Source organism: Lycium ferocissimum, chromosome 7 (genome assembly GCF_029784015.1).
Source record: "Lycium ferocissimum isolate CSIRO_LF1 chromosome 7, AGI_CSIRO_Lferr_CH_V1, whole genome shotgun sequence".
NCBI classification, from domain to species: Eukaryota; Viridiplantae; Streptophyta; class Magnoliopsida; order Solanales; family Solanaceae; genus Lycium; species Lycium ferocissimum.
In genome coordinates, this window is record NC_081348.1 from 29484396 (window position 1) to 29504436 (window position 20041).

General features: G+C 33.0%; 1 protein-coding gene and 2 pseudogenes across 1 annotated transcript; all 3 read right to left on the reverse strand.

The window, feature by feature from the left end:
• LOC132062103 (acetylajmalan esterase-like) overlaps positions 1-3077 on the reverse strand; it is a 28122-nt pseudogene extending 25045 nt beyond the window's left edge.
• Positions 3078-13999: 10922 nt separating this feature from the next.
• LOC132062689 (acetylajmalan esterase-like) lies at positions 14000-16463 on the reverse strand. The gene is made up of 6 exons (XM_059455219.1): positions 16172-16463; positions 15719-15928; positions 15474-15613; positions 14942-15215; positions 14583-14628; positions 14000-14114 (listed from the first exon to the last, which is right to left on the reverse strand). Exons 1-6 carry the CDS (start codon positions 16461-16463, stop codon positions 14000-14002), a joined length of 1077 nt encoding a protein of 358 aa, XP_059311202.1.
• Positions 16464-16881: 418 nt separating this feature from the next.
• Positions 16882-18333, reverse strand: LOC132062105 (GDSL esterase/lipase At5g03980-like; annotated as a pseudogene).
• Positions 18334-20041: the final 1708 nt, after the last annotated feature.

The window sequence follows — 20041 nt, forward strand, 5'->3', positions numbered from 1 at the left end:
GAGAATAATTAAAAAAAATACGAGTAGCATTCAGAAGAGTAATGCGTGCACTTGCGCAATAAAGAGAAAGCACTTACTAATTGCTATTTCAATTGGCTACAATGTCATCAATGCGTTATTCATACACTTGCCTAGAAATTAAGATAGTAATGCGCACTTGCGCAATAAAGAGAAAGCACTTGCTAATTGCTATTTCAATTGGGCTATAATGTCATCAATGCGTTATGATGGATTAAAGGCATATATGCAGAGGAAGCAACACCCAAGATCAAACTCTAACCTGTACACTAGACAAACATAATCAAACACGAGATTGGAATACTAACATTTTCAAGCTGTTACACAAATCTTCAACAGCAGCTGTGCTCTCCAAGTCTGCGATCTTTTGCTGTGTATCCTGAATTTCTATGAACGAAATACTTGAGTGGCAAGTATTACGGCTGGAGAATGTATATCACTTAGGGCTGAATGGCCTTGTTTATATATACACGTTTTTAGGGTAAAACCATAGCCAAAAACGTGTGACACTTTCCTTACCCACCAAGGATATTATTTTTCCTTTTATTTTTCTTGTTCTAGAATATTTAGGCACAAAAGGGACCACAAGTTTAATAATGAGGCTTCCTATTGCGGTATTAATTCGGAATATGAGTGAATTAATCCTACCACAATAAATTACAATTTATTCCACTAAACCTCGTAATTGCACCCCCGCTCAATTTCGATATCTTTTATTAAAACTTATTTAACTCTACGTTAAGATTACAGATAATAATTAAATAAATTAAATTACTGACAATTTAATTCATTGACTAATTTAATCTTATACTTCCGCTAACTTATTTCATGTGACATACAAAAATCCACCTCATGGTTTTTAAAATGAAAACTCATACATCCATTAAGGGGTATCATCAATCTAAGGATCAGACACATGGATTCTATCAACTAATTGTTATTTCACAAAATGCATTTTGCCATTATCCAATTTTACTATGAATACATTGACTCGAATTGAGTCGTACCTTTTAATAAATCAAAATAACAAACAACATATTGATCATAGCAATCGATCATGATTAAGAGTATAAGTACATTTAATGAGCTAGAGAGGTTGTTTTATATATTCAAGCAAAAAACACTTATCTCTACTTGATCCGTTCAATACATACAAAACGTACTAGCAAAGAGAAGTTGAATAAGACCATATTCCATAATCAAGATAGATTATATTCTAATCTTATGCTATAATCATCAAAACATTTTGCCCGCCATCTTTGATTGAACATTAACTTTATAACTTATAAGAACCAACAATTTAATCTTCTCGCGTATGATCTAAAACACCATACACTAAATCGTCTACTATATAAGTAAAGGGCAAACATATGAACAAATGATCTATTCAAATAAAACTTTATTGAATTGAACAAATAAATAAACAATTGTTCCATAAAGAATTATACTATAATCAAACCGCATGGTTAATAGTATGTTCTAACGCATTATTCATACACTTGGCTAGAAATTAAGATAGTAATAATTTAAACTGGCAGTTCAGTTGCGGTAACATGTCATGAATTAGCCATCTTGCCAACCATTTATATGCTTCTTGTGTCAAATGAATTCCATCCCAACTGATGTAAGTACTAGTCACACATACGGGGACTCTGAGCACTACATTTTTACTTAAGGTCGTAATTACAGAAGTCACCTCCCTCCACAACATGCTTTTTGTAGAGAGTTTTTGTCAACTTCGAATACGTACAAAAAAGTTCGTAAATCCATCTGACTTTATATATTCAAAATAAAACAATATTTTTGAGCACTTACCAAGAGTGACAGTATTTTGTAGAAGCCACATATAGGCGTTGTAATAGTCACCATAAATCAACGTAATCTTTGGATACCCTTTCTTCAGCCTATCAATGGCCTGTTGCAAATGATGATTGTAGAACATTGCAAACTTATTTAAATCTTTCAAGCAATGGTACTATCGTAGGCAGTTGAGTTGTTGGTCTTGAATTTCGTTAGAGGAGTTTGGACACAACTTCATTGGGAATTGCCTGGAACTACAATTCTAGTAGCCCCAAAACCAATGACTCTCTGAAAAAAAGTGCTGGTAGTAATTGATGATCATTAGGTAAAAAAGTTTCAGCCAAATAAAATTCACGAAAGAGATAGATTAATGCAATTAACCACTTAACACTATGAATGATATCCAGTTCAACGTCTGGCACCAGTCTTCGCAACTCGTCAATAGTTTACCCTTTATGATAGTTTTGGCAATTGAATTCATTTCCTCCGATTTTCCAACTAGAAAAGTGAATTCTTCAATTTTCTCTCGGCAATTATCTGGCAAGCAAGAACCATAAAACATATTAATTGAACTCGTGCGCCTGCTGTTAATTAGCTTATAACCAGAAATTAAACCACACAATTTTCTTAATTGGAGGTATTTAGCAAATTAATTAAATACCAATGGTTTCAAAATGGGAAGACATCCAATCAAGTTGCACACTTTAATGAAACTTATTTGTAAAGGACACAGAAATCTTCTCTTTGCCATGTAATTTGTTGATGTAGCTATAGCCCTGCTACTGCAAATTTGCTCCATGCTCAAAATTTGTATTTTGATCCTTGCATGGATTTAGAGCGTAAAAGACCAGATTCCAAAGCTGTCAAAAATAAAAGAAAGTACATATATAGAAGTGCACAATCAGTAATAGTGTAAAAAAATATTTACATTATTAGGTCATTATTAAAGGTACTACAGGTATACCTATGAAATCAATCATGAGCATGCCATCAGAACAACGTCCTGTCGCTTTTTTAAAAACTTTCATTCCATATGAAGTCTTCTACATGCAGAGTTAGTCTACAAAGGCGCTCTCTAATGCAATTGCCGGTATCAGAAAGTGAGTCACCCAACTGATATATTTATCAAATTACTTCACTTCAATCCTGTAGGTTTTAAGCTTTGATACCTTGAGCATTACCTTCTGTTGAAGAACCACTAAACTAATCATAGAAATAACTAGTAAGAGATCAAGCACTACTCTTATTGTCAACGCCATGGCCAGATTTTGAAATGGAAACTGAACTGAATATTCGCTTTAATAAACACTCATAATATACATGTGCAATCTGATTAAAATTAACAATAAATAACTTGAGTGTATCTAAGTGCCGATTCTCTTGAATGATCACGCTACCATTTGTATTTAAAGAATTGCATGGTACACTGTCAACTTCTCTGTTTTCGTACCCTTTTTATTTATAAACAATTTATCAGGTTTCTTGTCGCTAATTTGTATCATAATCACCGGTAAAATTTTACACGCTTAAACGCGCTTCACGCCACCACGTCGGAGGATTAATGAACATGCAATCCTTTAACACGCCACCACGAAATGGGGCTTTTAACACATTTGAACGATTGGCTAAAAGTATTTACAACCGCTATTCAATAATTATTTTAGTGGGTGGCTATACCATACTCCCTCCGTCTCAATTTATATGAATTTTGACTTATTCGGAGAGTCAAATAGTTCTTTCTTTGACTATGATTTTCATCAACTCTTTTCATACATTGTGAATTATTAATTATGTTGACTTATAGTACTTTTTATGTAGTTTTCAAATATGTAAATTTTATTATAAAATATATTTGTGGGTTAATCTATAGTTTCTGAAACTGAGTCAAAGAAAAAGCTATTTGACTCCTAAATTGGTCAACCCTCCTATAAATGGGAAGAGGGAGTATAAAATTTCCAGAATATTTGAATTTTGGCTAAAATTTTGTAAATGAGCTGTCTAGCCAAAACCATCAACATGCTTTTCTCTACTAAAACTGAAAATTGCTTGGTTACGTATTGCTCTATACAGAAAGAAATGAGAAGGCTATTTTAATATATATTCTGACTGGATGAACTTTAAGCCAAGAAAAAGAAAGAAACTTAAACTGGCATCAATAGGCAATATGTCAATTGGCCATGAAGAATTAAATCAAACACACAAGCAGTGTGATCATTGAATTCGTCTTCACTGAAGTCAAATTGGAAGGTAATCACATGTTTATGAAACACGAATCACACCTAAATAGCCACAACATATCGCGTACCTTAGTTGCCAGAAAGTTCATTCTAGCTTCAGGAAGAATTCCTACCAGAATCCCCAAGTGAACTTAATTAGAGAAGAAAGAAGGAGAAGTTTTTGTCCGTGTTTTTGAATAAATAACAATGCTGTGAGTTGCTCTCCTATTTAATGTATTACCAAGACAATTGCCTGTGGAGGAGTCCTGATAGTTGTGTCTTTTCATCCTTTTAATATAAATTAAATATATAATAAATATATATTTATTTATTATTTATATTTATATGGATCCGGTTGATCCATATGGGTGACCTAAATCTAATTCCATCTCCTATCTCCCACACACATAGTGGGTCAATTCTCATTCACCTTCTATAACTTTCATACATACTACCCTACCCCGTGTGACTAGTGCATGCGCCGTGAGCTTCATTGCTATACATCTGTTAGGAATATAGAGCATCTCGTTCAATGAAACTTAGAGTAGATTATAGTATGCAGTACCCTAGATCATTTATCACATTCATATCTTTCACAATCTCTGTCTTAAATTTGAGTTCATCATTATATTCTTGTCTCAAACACAAACATAAAGGACCAGTCAATGAACACAATTAATGTGATAATACTTAATGATCTTCCTTTTCTCGTGAATCTCTTAATCTCAATCTGATATGCCTTATTAGAAATGTCCCGCCAGACCGAATCAAGTATGATCTCTTGGCAACATTCTAAGATAGCAAACACCAAATTGAATCTCAAGAAACAGATCAAAATCATGAGGATACAACGTGGAAAATTACTTATAATTTTCAAGGTTCACATGATAACAAGTAGAGATTAAACTTATAGTGCCCTTATGAGTCACTATATGCATACATGGTATAAGCATGTATCGTACGCATTGACTCTTTTCCATGGAGCGTATGTCTTTACAAATTAAACATCGTAAGCAGGATGATAATCCTACAATCATGTCTAACTTTGAGTTCATAAATCTAGTCAATCATTTTATTCATTAGAACTCACATCAAGTATTAAGAACATCGTACTAACTCATTTTTTAATCACATATGATTAAACACAAAAACAAACGACATTCTTATTATAAACTTCAAGCTCTCGTTTATCATCAATTCTGGCAATAATTAGATTATAATTGTCTCATCTCTATCTGTCACTTAGACAATAGAGCCGATTGACTGTGTGAATAGGCCAATCTTTTTGTTTGTCTGACATACTTCTTATGCTAGAAATTTATTTACTAAATATAAAATATTATATGTATATGAACCAACAAGAATGGATAATTAGGCATAAACTAACATTAACTTCAATAATGTAATTTTACATGAACGTGATTGGGAAAAATAAAAATAAAAATAAAAATACATTAGCATCTACGCAAATCCAATGACTTCACATGTCTTTCATAAGCATCACATGCTATGTGTTTCGTTAAGGGATCTGTTATCATCTGATGCGTAGATATGTATTTCACGTTCACTTTTATACAACCATGTCTTCTTAACAAAATTATACTTAATGTCAATATATTTCTGTCTTCCCATGGCACTTTGGATCTTTTCACAGGTGGGCGATTGCAGCCCCACTATCATAATTGATGGTGACAGTTCAACAACATTGTTATACACACCCAAGTGATTCTAAAAATGTATAGTTTATAGTTTTTTTATATTTTGAAAGTGCCACAAATTCACCTTTCCATTGTCGATAAGGCTATGCATGATCGCTTCTTGCTACTCCACGATACGGCGCCTTTGTTAAGTGCAAGTTAATACATATATCCAGAGTCCTTTTCTTCTCATCTAAATCTCCTCCCCAATCAGCATCAGTGTAACCTTTGAGTTGTAGATCATTTCCTTGGTAACACAAGGAATAGTCGACTGTGCCTTTAAAATACCTTAATATCCTTTTAACTGCTTTCCAATGTTATTGTCCTGGGTCAGATTGAAATCTTCTAACTAACCCTACGGCATAACAGATATCAGGTCTAGTACACATCATAGCATAGATTAGACAACCAATGGCATTGGCATAAGGAACCTTTCTCATTTGTTCCTTCTCTTGTGGAGTCTGAGGACATATCCTCCGGCTTAAAGCTTCACTTTTAGAAACATGAGTGTTTATAGGTTTGCAGTCTTGCATATTAAATCGTTCAAGGACGTTCTTTATATACGGCTCTTGTGAAAAAGATAACAATCTCTTTGAACGATCTCTTTGAAATCTTAACTCCAAGAATATATGACGCTCACCCATATATTTCATCTCAAATGTTGATGATAACCACCCTTTGATTTCTTTAACATACTCTATGTCACTTGCAACTATAAGTGTGACGTTTACATATAATGATAAGATCACAAACTTATCTTTAGATCTTTTGATGTACACACATGGTCTTTATGAATCATAGTGAAACCATATGAGATGATCTCATATGAAAACGTAGATACCATTGTGTAGAAGATTGCTTAAGGCCATAAATTGACCTACGAAGTCGGCATACTTTATGCTCTTGACCTTTTTTCACAAAACCTACTGGTTGATCCATATAGATTTCTTCTTCTAGTTCTCCATTGAGGAATGCGGTTTTTACATCCATTTGATGCAATTCAATATCTAAATTAGCTACCATCGACAAAATTAGCCTTATTGAGTTAAACCTCAAAATAGGTGAAAAAGTTTCCTCATAATCGACTCCTTCTTGTTGTGTATACCCCTTAGCTACGAGTCGAGCTTTATATCTTTCGATACTACCATCAGTCTTACGCTTGATTTTGAGAGCCCATTTGTTCCCAATAGCTTTACGACCCATTGGTATATCAACCAATTCCTATACTTGGTTTGATTTCATTGACTCTATTTCCCCATCCATTGTTTTTAACCATATATCCTTAGCGGGGTATGTAAGAGCCTTATTTATATTTCGTAGCTTTTCTTCATCTTGTGGAGTAACTATAAATGCTTCCCCTTCAATCTCAAATCGACGAAGCAAAATTTTTGGATGACGCGTTCATCGAGGTTGAGATTGATAAATCCTACTCGGACCACCAATATCAAAAGGATTCAATACTGATTGAGTATTTGTGTTAGTAGGAACTGATCCATTATCATCTGAATGACTCCCACTCAAATTTATTTGAACGTCTATAGCGGAAGCGATCTGCTCCGTAGTTTCATAAAGATATAAGTCTTGACCTATCTCACCCTGCTTAGGAAAATCATTCTCTAAGAATGTACCATCGCATGATTCAACTTCAGTCACAGTGCCACTATCTTGTTCACTCAAGAACATATAACCCTTAGGCTGTTCAGAGTATCGTATAAAGATACATTTTCTTCCCCTTAGACCTAATTTTCCATATCAGGAATAAGGATTAAGTATAAAAGCAGCACAACCCCAAGGCTTCAAAATGCTCAAATCAGGCTTTCGTTTAGTCCATAACTCATACGACGTAGATGTAACTGACTTAGAAGGGGCACGATTAAGCACAAATGCAGCAGTGAGCAAAGCCTCACCCCAATAGGTGATAGGCAATTTTGCTTGTGCCATCATGGACCTAACCATTTCTAACAAGGTTCTGTTTCGTCGTTCTGCAACACCATTTTGTTGTGGAGTGTAGGGAGTGATTAATTGCCTTTGTATTCCCTTTTCACCACATAATTATTTGAACTCATCAGATAAATATTCTCTTCCTCGATCGATTCTTAAAGCTTTGATTTTTCTGTCTAGTTGATTCTCAACTAAGTTCATAAACTTAACGAAGCAACTAAAAGCTTCACATCTGTGAGAAATCAAATAGACATAACCATATCGAGTACAATCATCGATAAATGTGACGAAATAAGCAACACCATGTCTTGGCCTTACATTCATTGGACCACAAATGTTAGAATAAATTAACTGCAACGGAGTGTCGGCTCTTATACCTTTTCCAAATGGTTTTCTTGTAGTTTTTCTGGCTAGGCAATATTCGCAAATAGACAAATCTATTTTGTCTGTAGATCCAAGAAGATGTTCTTTGGCTAAGCGATTCATTCTTTGCTGGCCAATATGGCCAAGCCTAGCATGCCATATATTTACATCATTTTCACAATTAGAAGTAGGCGTAAATAAGAAAAACTAATATTATTATTATCGAAACTAGGTACTCTATCCAATAGAATAAAACCATTACAAGGATAACCAGTGGCATATTTTATCTTGGCCAAATAAAAATCTAAACCGTATTCATGAAAGATTAAATGAAATCCTAAATTAATCAACATTGTGATAGAGACTAGATTCCGGCGAATTGACGGGCAAATAGTGCATCATGTAGAAAAAAAGTTCGGTCACCACGCATCTCAAGTTTGCAGGTAACAATCCCTTTAACCTCCACTTTGGAGTTGTTTCCCACATAAATCCATTTTTCTCCTTGTGGAATTCGTCGAAATTCTACAAATGCATATCTGTCTTTTGCTATATGGTCAGCGACTCCCGAGTCTACAATCCACATAGGATGTGATTCAGTTAGATAAGCAGAACATGATACATTTACATCACTAAGTAAATTGGAAATAAGGTCATATACCTTTTTAGGCTCGGGAAAGTCACGAGCAAAATGTCCCATGTTCTCGTGCTTGTAGCATTTGAGCTTTGCCATATTCATTTTCTTCTTTCGAACAAAAGCACCTTTCTTGTCTTGTTGATTATATTTAGGTTTTTTTGAGGCTTGTCCCTTCCCCTTCGTTTTGAGAAACCCACCATACTTGTATTTTTTTGCCTTGTCCACATTCTGGACCTGAACTCGCCACATACACACTTGTAGTAGCTTTGTCCATCCTGAGGCGCTCTTCCTCGAGATCCAAATGACACCTAGTATCTTCCATATTCTTTATGCTAACATTATGGGTTAAGTACATTTTCATATTTTCCCAACTTTGGGGTGGGGATCGAATCACAACTTGTACTTGTTGCTCTTCGGTCAACACATGACCAGCATCTTTCAGTTCATTCACCATATTCGACATATGGCGCAGATGCTTACGCATAGTATGATCAGGACGCTTCTTATAAGTATCAAACTTAATAGTAAGGGCACTTAACTTGGCAACTGAAGTATGACCAAACTTTTCCTTTAATGCGGACCACATGTCCTTAGCATTGTCATACATTCGAAATTCTCTCATAATATCGTTGTCTATGTTGCTCAAAGAACGATATGTGAGTAAGAGAATTTTTCTTTTTCCAAACCTGATAAGTCTCAAGATCTTTCACATGTTGGGGAGTATCACCATTTCAGACCTGATAAGTCTCAAGATTTTTCACATGTTGGGGAGTATCACCATTTTCAGGAAGTGTCATAGACCCATTAAGAGCTTCAAGAGCCTCCTCGCTCTTTCAGACATATTGGATTTCATGCTCCATATTTCGTAATTGTCTCCATTTAACTTATCACCTTTGTGAAGCTCTACACAATATTTTTTGCAGTAGTTGACATACTGAATTAAACAAGTATAAACTATCATGAGACGACTATGCACTTTCCACATGCCTAAATTCATATACATAGAAATTCCTAAAATAATTAATCACGTTAATATCTATTTCATACTAGGTTCAATCAAAAGTTCACTATGTTCCCAATCATCATCTCGAATTCTAGTATGTCGCAAATCTAACATAATCAATCATCTAAGAAATGCTTATCTTAAATCACGTAAATTCAAGATGTAATAATAAGCATAAATTCTGAATTAAACAAGACATAAAGTATCCAAAAAAAGGGATCCCTAAGCCACGGTAGGAGAATAAATCTCTTTCACATTAGTGGAATTTGAATAAAAGGAGAGATTCAATCACTACACTTCAAAGAAGTACTATCCAATCACTACACTTCAAAGAAGTACTATTTAATCAAAACAAGGGCGGGCAAGGGTCTGCATCACATAAGCTGACTAATAAAACATTTGCTACTTTCATATGTGGGACCACGTGAAAGTACATGATTCACTGTGATAAACAAAGTAGACATGGAGAAAAAATACTTTTTCTTGTTTGACTATATGTGGCCCATGATTTGACACGATCAACTCTTTCTTTTCAAAGAAAACTAAAAAACTTTGCACTAGAAAAGAAAAGGATATTGAAAGAATTGAAAAAACAAGTAGCATAACTTTTCTATTCCTTTTTGGTGAAAGTATTCTACCCTTTTTATACAGATTTAAAAAAAAAAAAAAACACTGAAACAAAAAACAGCAGTTCTGCGTGAAAAGAAATTAAAGTTTTCCAGTTCTCCTTCTACTTCACAATCACTGTTGCGTTCTTAGTAAAGAAAGAGACGTCTGCACATGATTTTCCTCCGGAAAGCAATGAAGGGTAAAAAAAAATCCAATAGTTTCGTTAATCCACTTATCATTAAACCAAGGAAAGTGTCTTTTTAGAATAAAAAACTAGTGTATCTTGTCATTTTTCGCGCAATCATAAAATAAATAGATTTTAGTGTAATAATTTTTACAAAAGAAATACTACTTATTAACAAAGGTCTTTTCACGATTTTTTTTTTCAGGGTTCTTTAAATCAATATATATATATATATATATTCTTTTGATTGAAAGTTTATTCAGAGATATCAAGGTCGAATATGAAACTAATCATTAAATCAATAAATGTTAACTTGAAAAGAAACAAAAATAAAGGTGGTGAAGAAGTGAGGAAAAAAAAAAGGATAACGTAACAATTTGGTAATGCAAATCTAAATGGTAGTTTGATTTTGTTTAATCCTTTATAAACCATCTAATATGAATTCAAGATATACACGTCATATGCTGATTAATACTAAAATACCATGATCTATTAATACTAAAATCAAACCTTTTGGCATGTGAAACTAATGCCAAGAAATAATCAATAATTTTTGTAGATTCTTCTTTACGTTCTTATTCTTTAATAGTATATGACATCTCCAATAACCACCTACCAAAACAACGAAAAACAATAGTTACCTAGCTAAAATAATGAACAAAGAGAAGATCAAACTCGGAAAAAAAAAAAGAGCAAATAAACAATCAATATAAATAAAATTAAGTCATCTAAATATCTAGATTATAAGATTATTAGATACCTTGCGTGTGGAGAAAAAGATATTGAATATTTTTGGCTCGCAGTTGAAAAGGCACAAGAGAGAATAGCATACTCAAGAAAAAAAAAAAAAAACAGAGAGAGAATAAGAAGATATATATAGGCCAAAAAGTAGAATATCAAGAGTCGAAGGTATGAATTGTCGCTATAATTATCCGTAATGAATTGTCACTATAAATATTATACTACGTGGTCTGATTAGTGGGTTACTTGGGTTTTATTGCAAAGGGCATTTAATATATATATTGGAGGATTAACATTTCGAATTTAAGAGAGTAGCTTTTTGATTTATTTTGTTTAATATATAACACATTAAAAATGAGAGAAAAGTCCAAGAAAATGAGAAAATAAATAAATGTTATTCTAGGCCATAGAGAGGTGTCACATCACCTTGTATATGCCTAACTTTATATTATATATAGATATAGATTTAATGTCCAAGGATTCCACTGAATCAAATAGGACCTTTTAAAAATAAATGCTCCAATCTGATCAACAATGAGGAAATAAAGTTGGAGATCTAGATTTTCATTAAGGTTTTCACACAAAAAAAATTACGGGGAATTGCATCTTTTATTTAAAATTATCTTAGCCAAAAAACAATAAAGGATTCATGTTTGAGCACTATGTATGACCAATGGTCATAGAGCATAAAAATATTGGGCCAAACATATACAGAAGTCTCGTTGGGCCAAATAGAGAAAATAAATTACTGCTCTTATGTCACTTTACCTCCTATTCTTTTACTGAAAAAAAAGTGGCATCGTAAGCTTTCTGAAGGCCTTAGTTAAATGATCGGTTACACCGTAACCAGAGCACCACAGAACCATCCAAAGAACGCATGATAGAAAAAAAAAAAAAACAAAAAAACACATACTACAAAATTTTTACGGCAGTAACTTTTTTTTTCCAGAAAAAAATAGACCAGGAAAAACAAACAATGCAGGCTCTGATACCAATGAAGAATTAAGTCAAACACACAGTTTGCAGGATCATTGAATCTATTTCACTAGTCAAATAGTGCAATTACATGTTTATGAAACACGAACTACACCGAAATAGCCACAAACTACATATCGCGTACCTTAGCCATTTAAGTTCGTTTGCTTCGGGGAAGAATCTCCAATAGAATCTTCAAGTGAACTTTGCAGAATTAGAGAAGGAAGAAGGAGAAGTTTTTGTCTGTGTTTTTAGAATAAACAATACGCAGGAGTTGCTCTCCTATTTAACACACACAAGACACCTGTTTAGGAGGAGTTCTAACAGTTGTGTCTTTTCATCCTTTTAATATAAACTAGTTTTTGAACACGTGCGTTGCACGTATATTTCATGATATATAGATCTAATTCTATGATGTAATTCTTGGATGTCCCTTTAGGTACTTAGTTTTTTCCCCTTTTACGAAACAAATTTTGATAAGTAAGACGTTTTGTTATCTTCTTCTACATGTCTTAATATTCTTCTATACTTATATATCATTGAAGCTGAGATAAATAAAAATAAAACTTCAATTAACTTATCAAACAATTTAAGTGAAAGATGGGGGCACTATTTTCATCCTCCCATGATTATTTAATACATTTCTAAGCAAAGATTTCTATTTCTCAATAGCAATAGAATTTTCGGTTGTTTTTATGTTGGTGGGTTTACTATAAAAGAAAGAGATCGGGTAAATTGCAAAAGAAGCTAAAATTCATAAATGTTAGATTTAACGTTCATATTTTAAGATCATTTGTTAGTTGACTTTGTTAGAGGGCTGAATTTTAATTTCATAAAATTCTACATTCAACTTCAGAAAATACCAGCTTAAACATGATAAGAATACACCATTGATCAAAATTGCAATTGATAACAGAGCAACAAAGAAAACGCTAGTAATAGGGGAGAAATAAGAGGGAACACTCAGAACGTGATCACATCACATGATATTTATATTGTGAAATTTTGGATAACTAAATAACTAATTACTACTACTAAAACTAAACAGAAGAGGAAGTAAAGAAGTGACATCCACAATGGGCTTGGTAATTAGCCTAATATTGAAATTAAACTTTTTTGGCTGCGACAAAATAGATATAACAAAGGTAGCACTATTTCCTACTGAAAATCAATAAGGACTACATCATAAATAAAATTTGTATAACCAAATCCAGTTTCATGATAATAATTATGAAAGTATACATAGAAGAGGAACAACTATAAATTTTGAGGAAACTCAACAAAAGTAACAGAAAAAAGAAAAAGCTTTACCTGATGTGAAACTTATAAATTGATTGTGTGTGTTGTAGATAGCAAGTATGCCAAATATAAAGAATATTATCTACATTCTACATATAAAGAACATTATCTACATTCTACATAATTGAGTTCATTTTCTGTTTTTATAAGTGAAAGAAAGAAAACGAAAAGGTTGAAATGAATGGATCTGTAATAATTGTAGGAAGCTAAAAGGAATAAACATTGAATGGAAAAATTAAGATGGTATGCACGTCGCAGTAAGTGATACATAATTATCTTTTGGAAGGTAAATTTATTTTTTGGTACAAAAATATTATAGAAATAGTGTTTAAGTAAGGGGTAAAATGATAATCCAACTTTCAACTAAGGGGCTTCCCTTTTTAAGTATTATATATATATATATATATATATATATATGATTAAATATAAAAAAAAAATTATTTATTATTTATATTTATATGGATCCGGGTTATGACCCAAATCTAATTACTTCAAGCTAGGCCATTTTGTCAACCATTTTTATGCTGCTTGTGTCAAATGAATTCCATCCCAACTTATGTATGTACCAGGGTTACCACGTATTGTCACTCCTGGAGTTTCACAGATTCTACTTTTGTCATAATTATAATCGGAAAAAGGCCAAATTACCCCCAACTTTGGAAAATAGCTTTATTCATACCCTTCGAACTATTATCAAACCCTGCAATTATCAATTATTGTTATCTTATATGCTTTAATTATACCCTTATGTCTAAGAAACCGCCACATCATCCTAACCCTTCAAAATTATATTCCGCTCGAATAATTTTTTACCCACTAAAATAACCCAACCCCACCCGAATTTTTTTTCCCACCAAGCGATACGAACCCAACCCATTACCCCTTGGCTGGAAAAAAAAATTCAGATCAAGTTGGGTTATTTAGTGGTAAAAAATTTGAGGGGAAAATAATTTTTGAAGGGCTGCATAATGCCACGTGTAAAATAGACATAAGGGTATAATTGACACTATAGATAACCAAAAGGCAATTTTGCAAAGCCATTGATAGGCATTATAATAACTATTTTCCAAAGTGAGTGATAATTTTTGGATAATTATAATCTCCTCCTATTCCACAACAAGCTTTATGCAGGGAACTATTATCAAACCCTGCACATTTCAATCAAGAAAAGGGTCATTGCATGTGCTTTAAGTTACTTGTATTGAAGAGAGTATAATTAAACTCCCATCGTCGAAAATTATATATACTACATTTGTCAAAAATTATTGTATGTTACGAATTTTTATTCTTAGAGAGCACAAATTGATCACTTCAAGAGGGGTGCTTGGGAAGCAAAGTGGTGGGGAGAGAATCATGATATCAAAATTAAGAATTTAACGTAGACAATTTTTTGTTAAACGAAGAAAAATTATGCATAAAAGTGTAAAAATAGAAAAAGATTATATTTTGAGCACTACTTACCAAGACTTGTGGCATTTTGCAGAAGCCATTGATAGGCATTATAATAGTCACCATAAATGAGTATAATTTTTGGATAGTCCTTCTCCAGCTCTTGAATGGCTTTTTGCAAATGATCATTGTAGAAGATTGCTAAGTTATTTAAATCTTTCAAGTAATGGTACTCATTGTAGGCAGTTGAATTAGTAGTAAAAAACGTTGTTGACAAATTTGGTATACATCCAATTGGGAAATTTCCTGGAATAACAATTCGGACAGCTCCAAAATCAATGACCGTCTGAAAGAAATAATGAATTGATTAGCAAAATAATCTTAAACGAAAAGAAGGAGCATTGGTCACAAATTGAGATGAGAAATATACATATTGATTAACTATTGTTATGTGCTAAAATGTATGTTAAATTATCATATCAAAAAATTTATTGATTTAATGCACATATTAATCAGTACACGTAAATTTTGCTGTTTGTTAATGTAAACATCTTTAGCAAGTTTCACTTATTAAAAACAGAGAAAATGAGAGAAAAAAACATACTTTAACAGCATTGATAATGATCAGAACAACTTCAGGGACCATAGCTCTCAACTCTTCTATTGGTTTACCCTGCAATAAACCATAATTAAATTCATTTCCTCCTATTTCTCCAACCATGAAAAGTGCCCTTTTTAGGTCTTCTGAGCAATATAGCAAAAAACAAGGAAAATAAATAAGTAGAAGGAAAACAGAAGCATTAGATTGTAATATCAATTATAATTCCTTTTAAATATAATTACCAGTACTAGAGCATGCGGATTTGAGATGAGAAAACATCCAATCGAGTTGCACACTTAATGAACTATTGGTGATCAGTGAATTAGAATTAATCTTCTTCTCTACCATGATTTCAGTTGGTAAAGCAGTAGCTCCTGCTACTGCAAAATTTGCTCCATGTGTAAAATTTGCATTTTGATCCTTGTAGGGATTTAGCAGAGGAAGACCACATCCCTGTGCTGTATATAATAGCACAGCATAAAGTATCCATTAAAAAGTGGGCACTTTAGTGATACAATTACGGGTAAAGTTCGATGACTTTAATGATACAAAACATGGTTTTGTGACTTTACTGATAAAACTGTAACGTTGACTAGCTGACACTCAGTGAAGTCATGAACCCCAAATTCAAAGGTTTATCATCGACAGTAAAACGTTCAAGAAAAAATTGGAAAATCCTAGAGAGCATTGAAATTGTGTACCTATGAAATCGTTCATGAGCAAACCATCAGAACAACGTCCAGTCGATTTACTCTGGAAAAAGTTTTGACCATAAGGAAGTTTTGCAAATGGAGAAAAAGCTCCAAGGAAGCTCTCTCTGATGAAGTTGCCAGTATCAGAAAGTGAGTCACCCAACTGATATATTTTTCCAAATTTGCATTTCATCAATGGAGGAACTTCAAGCATTAGCTGAGCATCACTCTTCAAAAGAACCAAGAAACTGACGATGGTAAGAACTTGTAAGAGATCAAGCACTCTGATGGTCAATGCCATAGCTCAAAAGAGTAAAGAATTGTCTCAAGAATTATGATGGCAGCTAGTACATTATATTTATGTTATGTTGAGTGAGGTGTACATATTGATAAATTCTTGTTTAGGTGAGCAACTCTTTTATTGTTCCACCGTTGTCTGTTTTTCTTGAACCAATACTCAATTCTTTTTTATTTTCAGTTTTAGTTGACCATGTTTAAAAAATTACCGAAGTTTCATTGAATGATTTTTATTTGGCCAACCACATTACACTGCTGAAAACATCCGTGCAACTATCTTGTACAAATTTGAGAGGTAAATGCGTTTGAGGAGAGGATATACAGCTATACGTAGCTATACAATGCTTAATGTTGCATTTATTTGTACAAAAAGTTGGACTGTGTGTGTACATTTCATGGAGGATCAAAAGTGAAATCCTTCATTCTTCTATTGGAGAATCTTATAGCTGGTAGGCTTCATCTATCTATAGCATAAGTCCTTTAACTTGCATGGGTAGCTCGGCATAAATGGAATATACTTTGGGGTTGAAAAAACTTTTCACTAAATCCAAGAGGGTCTGGGTCACTGTCTGGATCCATATATATTACTGAAAAATTTATTATTTTCACTTTGGCAAGAAATTAAGATTTTGAACTTAAACATGGCAGTTCAACTGGGGTAACATGTCATCAATTAGCCATCTTGCTAACCAACTGTATGCTAATTGTGTCAAATGAATTCCATCCCAACTGATGTGAGCACTAGGGTCAACACACACTGGGACTCCTGGATCACCACAGTTTTTACTTTTGTCATAATTATAGTCTCATCCTATTCCACAACATGCTTTCTGTACAGTGTTTTTGTCCAATCCTGCAATGTATTTCAATTAAGAAAAGTTTGTAAATGCATATATTAAAATCATTGGGAATTGTTAATTTACAATACTGGACAAGAAACAATCATTGGAAACTTTACTGGACAAGAAAAAATAGGAAAAAGAACTTATGATTATAAGTAGGAAATTTATGACATTTTAGCACTTACCAAGACTCGCGGCATATTGTAGAAGCCACAGATAGGCATTGTAGTAATCACCATAAATGAGTGTAATGTTTGGATAATCTTTCTTCAGCTCATCAATGGCTTGTTGCAAATGATCGTTGTAGAAAATCGCCAAATTATTTAAATCTTTCGAGCAAAGATACTCATCGTAGGCAGCTGAGTCGTCTTTCATGAATTGCGTCGGTAAACTTGGCCCACAACCAAATGGAAAATTGCCCGGAACCACAATTCGAGTTGCCCCAAAACCAATGACTCTCTGAATAAGGTAAATGGATCATTAGAAATTAAAAAAAAAAAAAAAATCAACAAAAGAAAAGTAATGAAGAAAGAAATGTAAACTCAGATTAACGCCCTGAATAATGGTGTGAACAACTTCTGGCACCATTATTCGCAATTCTTCCATGGTTTTAACTTGCGATAAGCCATAATTGAGTTCAATTTCTCCAACTAGGAAAAGTGTCTTCTTCAATTTTGCTGGGCAATCTAGCAACAACGAGAATATATCAAATTCAACTCGTTGTTAATTAGTTTATTAAGAAGAGACTAAACCACACCATGACCTTAAATGAGGTATTAGCAAATTAGTTAAGTAATACTTACCAAGGGAGCAGGTGGTTTCAAAATGGGAAGACATCCAATCAAGTTGCACATTCAATGAACTATTGGCCATTGACCTAAAAATCTTCTTCTCTACCAAGATTTCAGTTGATAAAGCAGTAGCCCCTGCAACTGCAAAATTTGCACCATGTCTAAAATTTGCATTTTGATCTTTGTGCGGATTTAAGAGAGGAAGACCTGATTCCAGTGGTGTGAAAAAGCAAAGAAGCATGCATAGAAACAATCAGACACTCTGATATTTAAAAGCCCGACCTAACATTCCCACCTTATAAACACAGCAGAAAAGATCCCAACATATACTAGAAACACAAAAAGAAAATGAAGTTTTCTATACATTATACCTATGAAATCAATGATGAGCATGCCATCAGAAACAACGTCCGGTTGCTTTCTGAAAAAAAAAGTTTATTCCAGTTTTGCTCTCTCTGTGCTTGGGTATCAGAAAGTGAGTCACCTAACTGATAATTAACCTTAATTAATACAAAACTGATCAAAGAAATAACTAGTAACAGATGATTTTGATCTTGATTTTTTAAACTAACTAAGTTAAAAACTTATGGAGTGAATCATTAATTAAAAATAAATAAATAAAAAATTAATACCCTTTTTTTCTTTCAAACTGAATAAAATATTCATTAACAAAAATCTAACACTAAAATAGAAAATGAATTCACCAACAAACCAATTTCGAGGGCACACCAAGCACACCCAAAGAAAAAAAATTAGATCTTGAAGCTAAGATGAATACAAGGATAAAGTCTAACTCCATGTGAGGAAAAAAATCGAATTTTTAACTTGAAAAACGATCAAATCTAAATGAAATTGATAAGAAAAAAGGTGAATCCACCCAATACAGTCCCATATTTCTAAATCGTAATTCAAAGCATGAAAATTGGAGAATTTTTCTACTGTATATGGTACTCGTAGCTCCACTCTTCATTTTTCTTTTTGTTTTTTCTTTTCTTAGTTTCTTTTAATTAATGATTCTGCTAAGTTTTTAACTTCTGTTAGTTAAGGATCAAAATCACACGTTTGTATTAATTGAAAGTTAATTATGCTTAGTCTAATTACACAAAGACCAAAGCTGGAATAAACCTATAACACAGGGACTAAAACCGCTATTTGCCCGTTGCTATTGTATAATGATAATGGTAATTAATAAAGGGAAAAGGTGCAAATATATACCCTTCAATTTTGCAATTTAGAGCAGATACTCTTCGTTTAAAAAGTGGTGTATATATACCCTTACCGTTATAAAATGGTGCAAATATACCCCTGACATTACACAAATGGTGCAAATACACCCTTTTCGCTGAAGGATTTAAAAAAAAAAAAAATCATTTAGCTAAAATTCCACGTGGCTTTAAAAAAAAAGTCTATCCATTTTTTTTAGTAGGCATATTTTTCTAAATCCACATGGTAATTTTTTTTACTTGTGTGTGGGGTCTAGTTCGTTTAAAAAAATATCCCTGTGGCTTTAAAAAAATAATTCTACCCATTTTTTTTAAACGTAACATACCCAACCCACCAGGAAAATAAAACTACCATGTGACTTTAGAAAAATATGTGTACTCAAAAAAATGGGTAGACTTTTTTTTTTTAAAGCCACGTGATATTTTTTTTAATTAAAAAATAAGCTAAATGATTTTTACAAAAAATTCTGTCAACAAAAAGGTAATATTTGCACCATTTTGTAATGGCAGGGGTATATATACATCACTTTTTTAACGAGGGGTATATCTAATGGTATACAAATATACTTGTAAAAATGGATCAAAAACTATTGCTCCGTAGTTTTATACATTTACCTCTGTTGAATGAATGCATCTGCTCAATTAGATAGAATCCAATAATATCGCATCCAAACCAAATCAAAAAATTTAGAATGCAGTTCCACGGGAAGGAAAGGTCAGGCACAT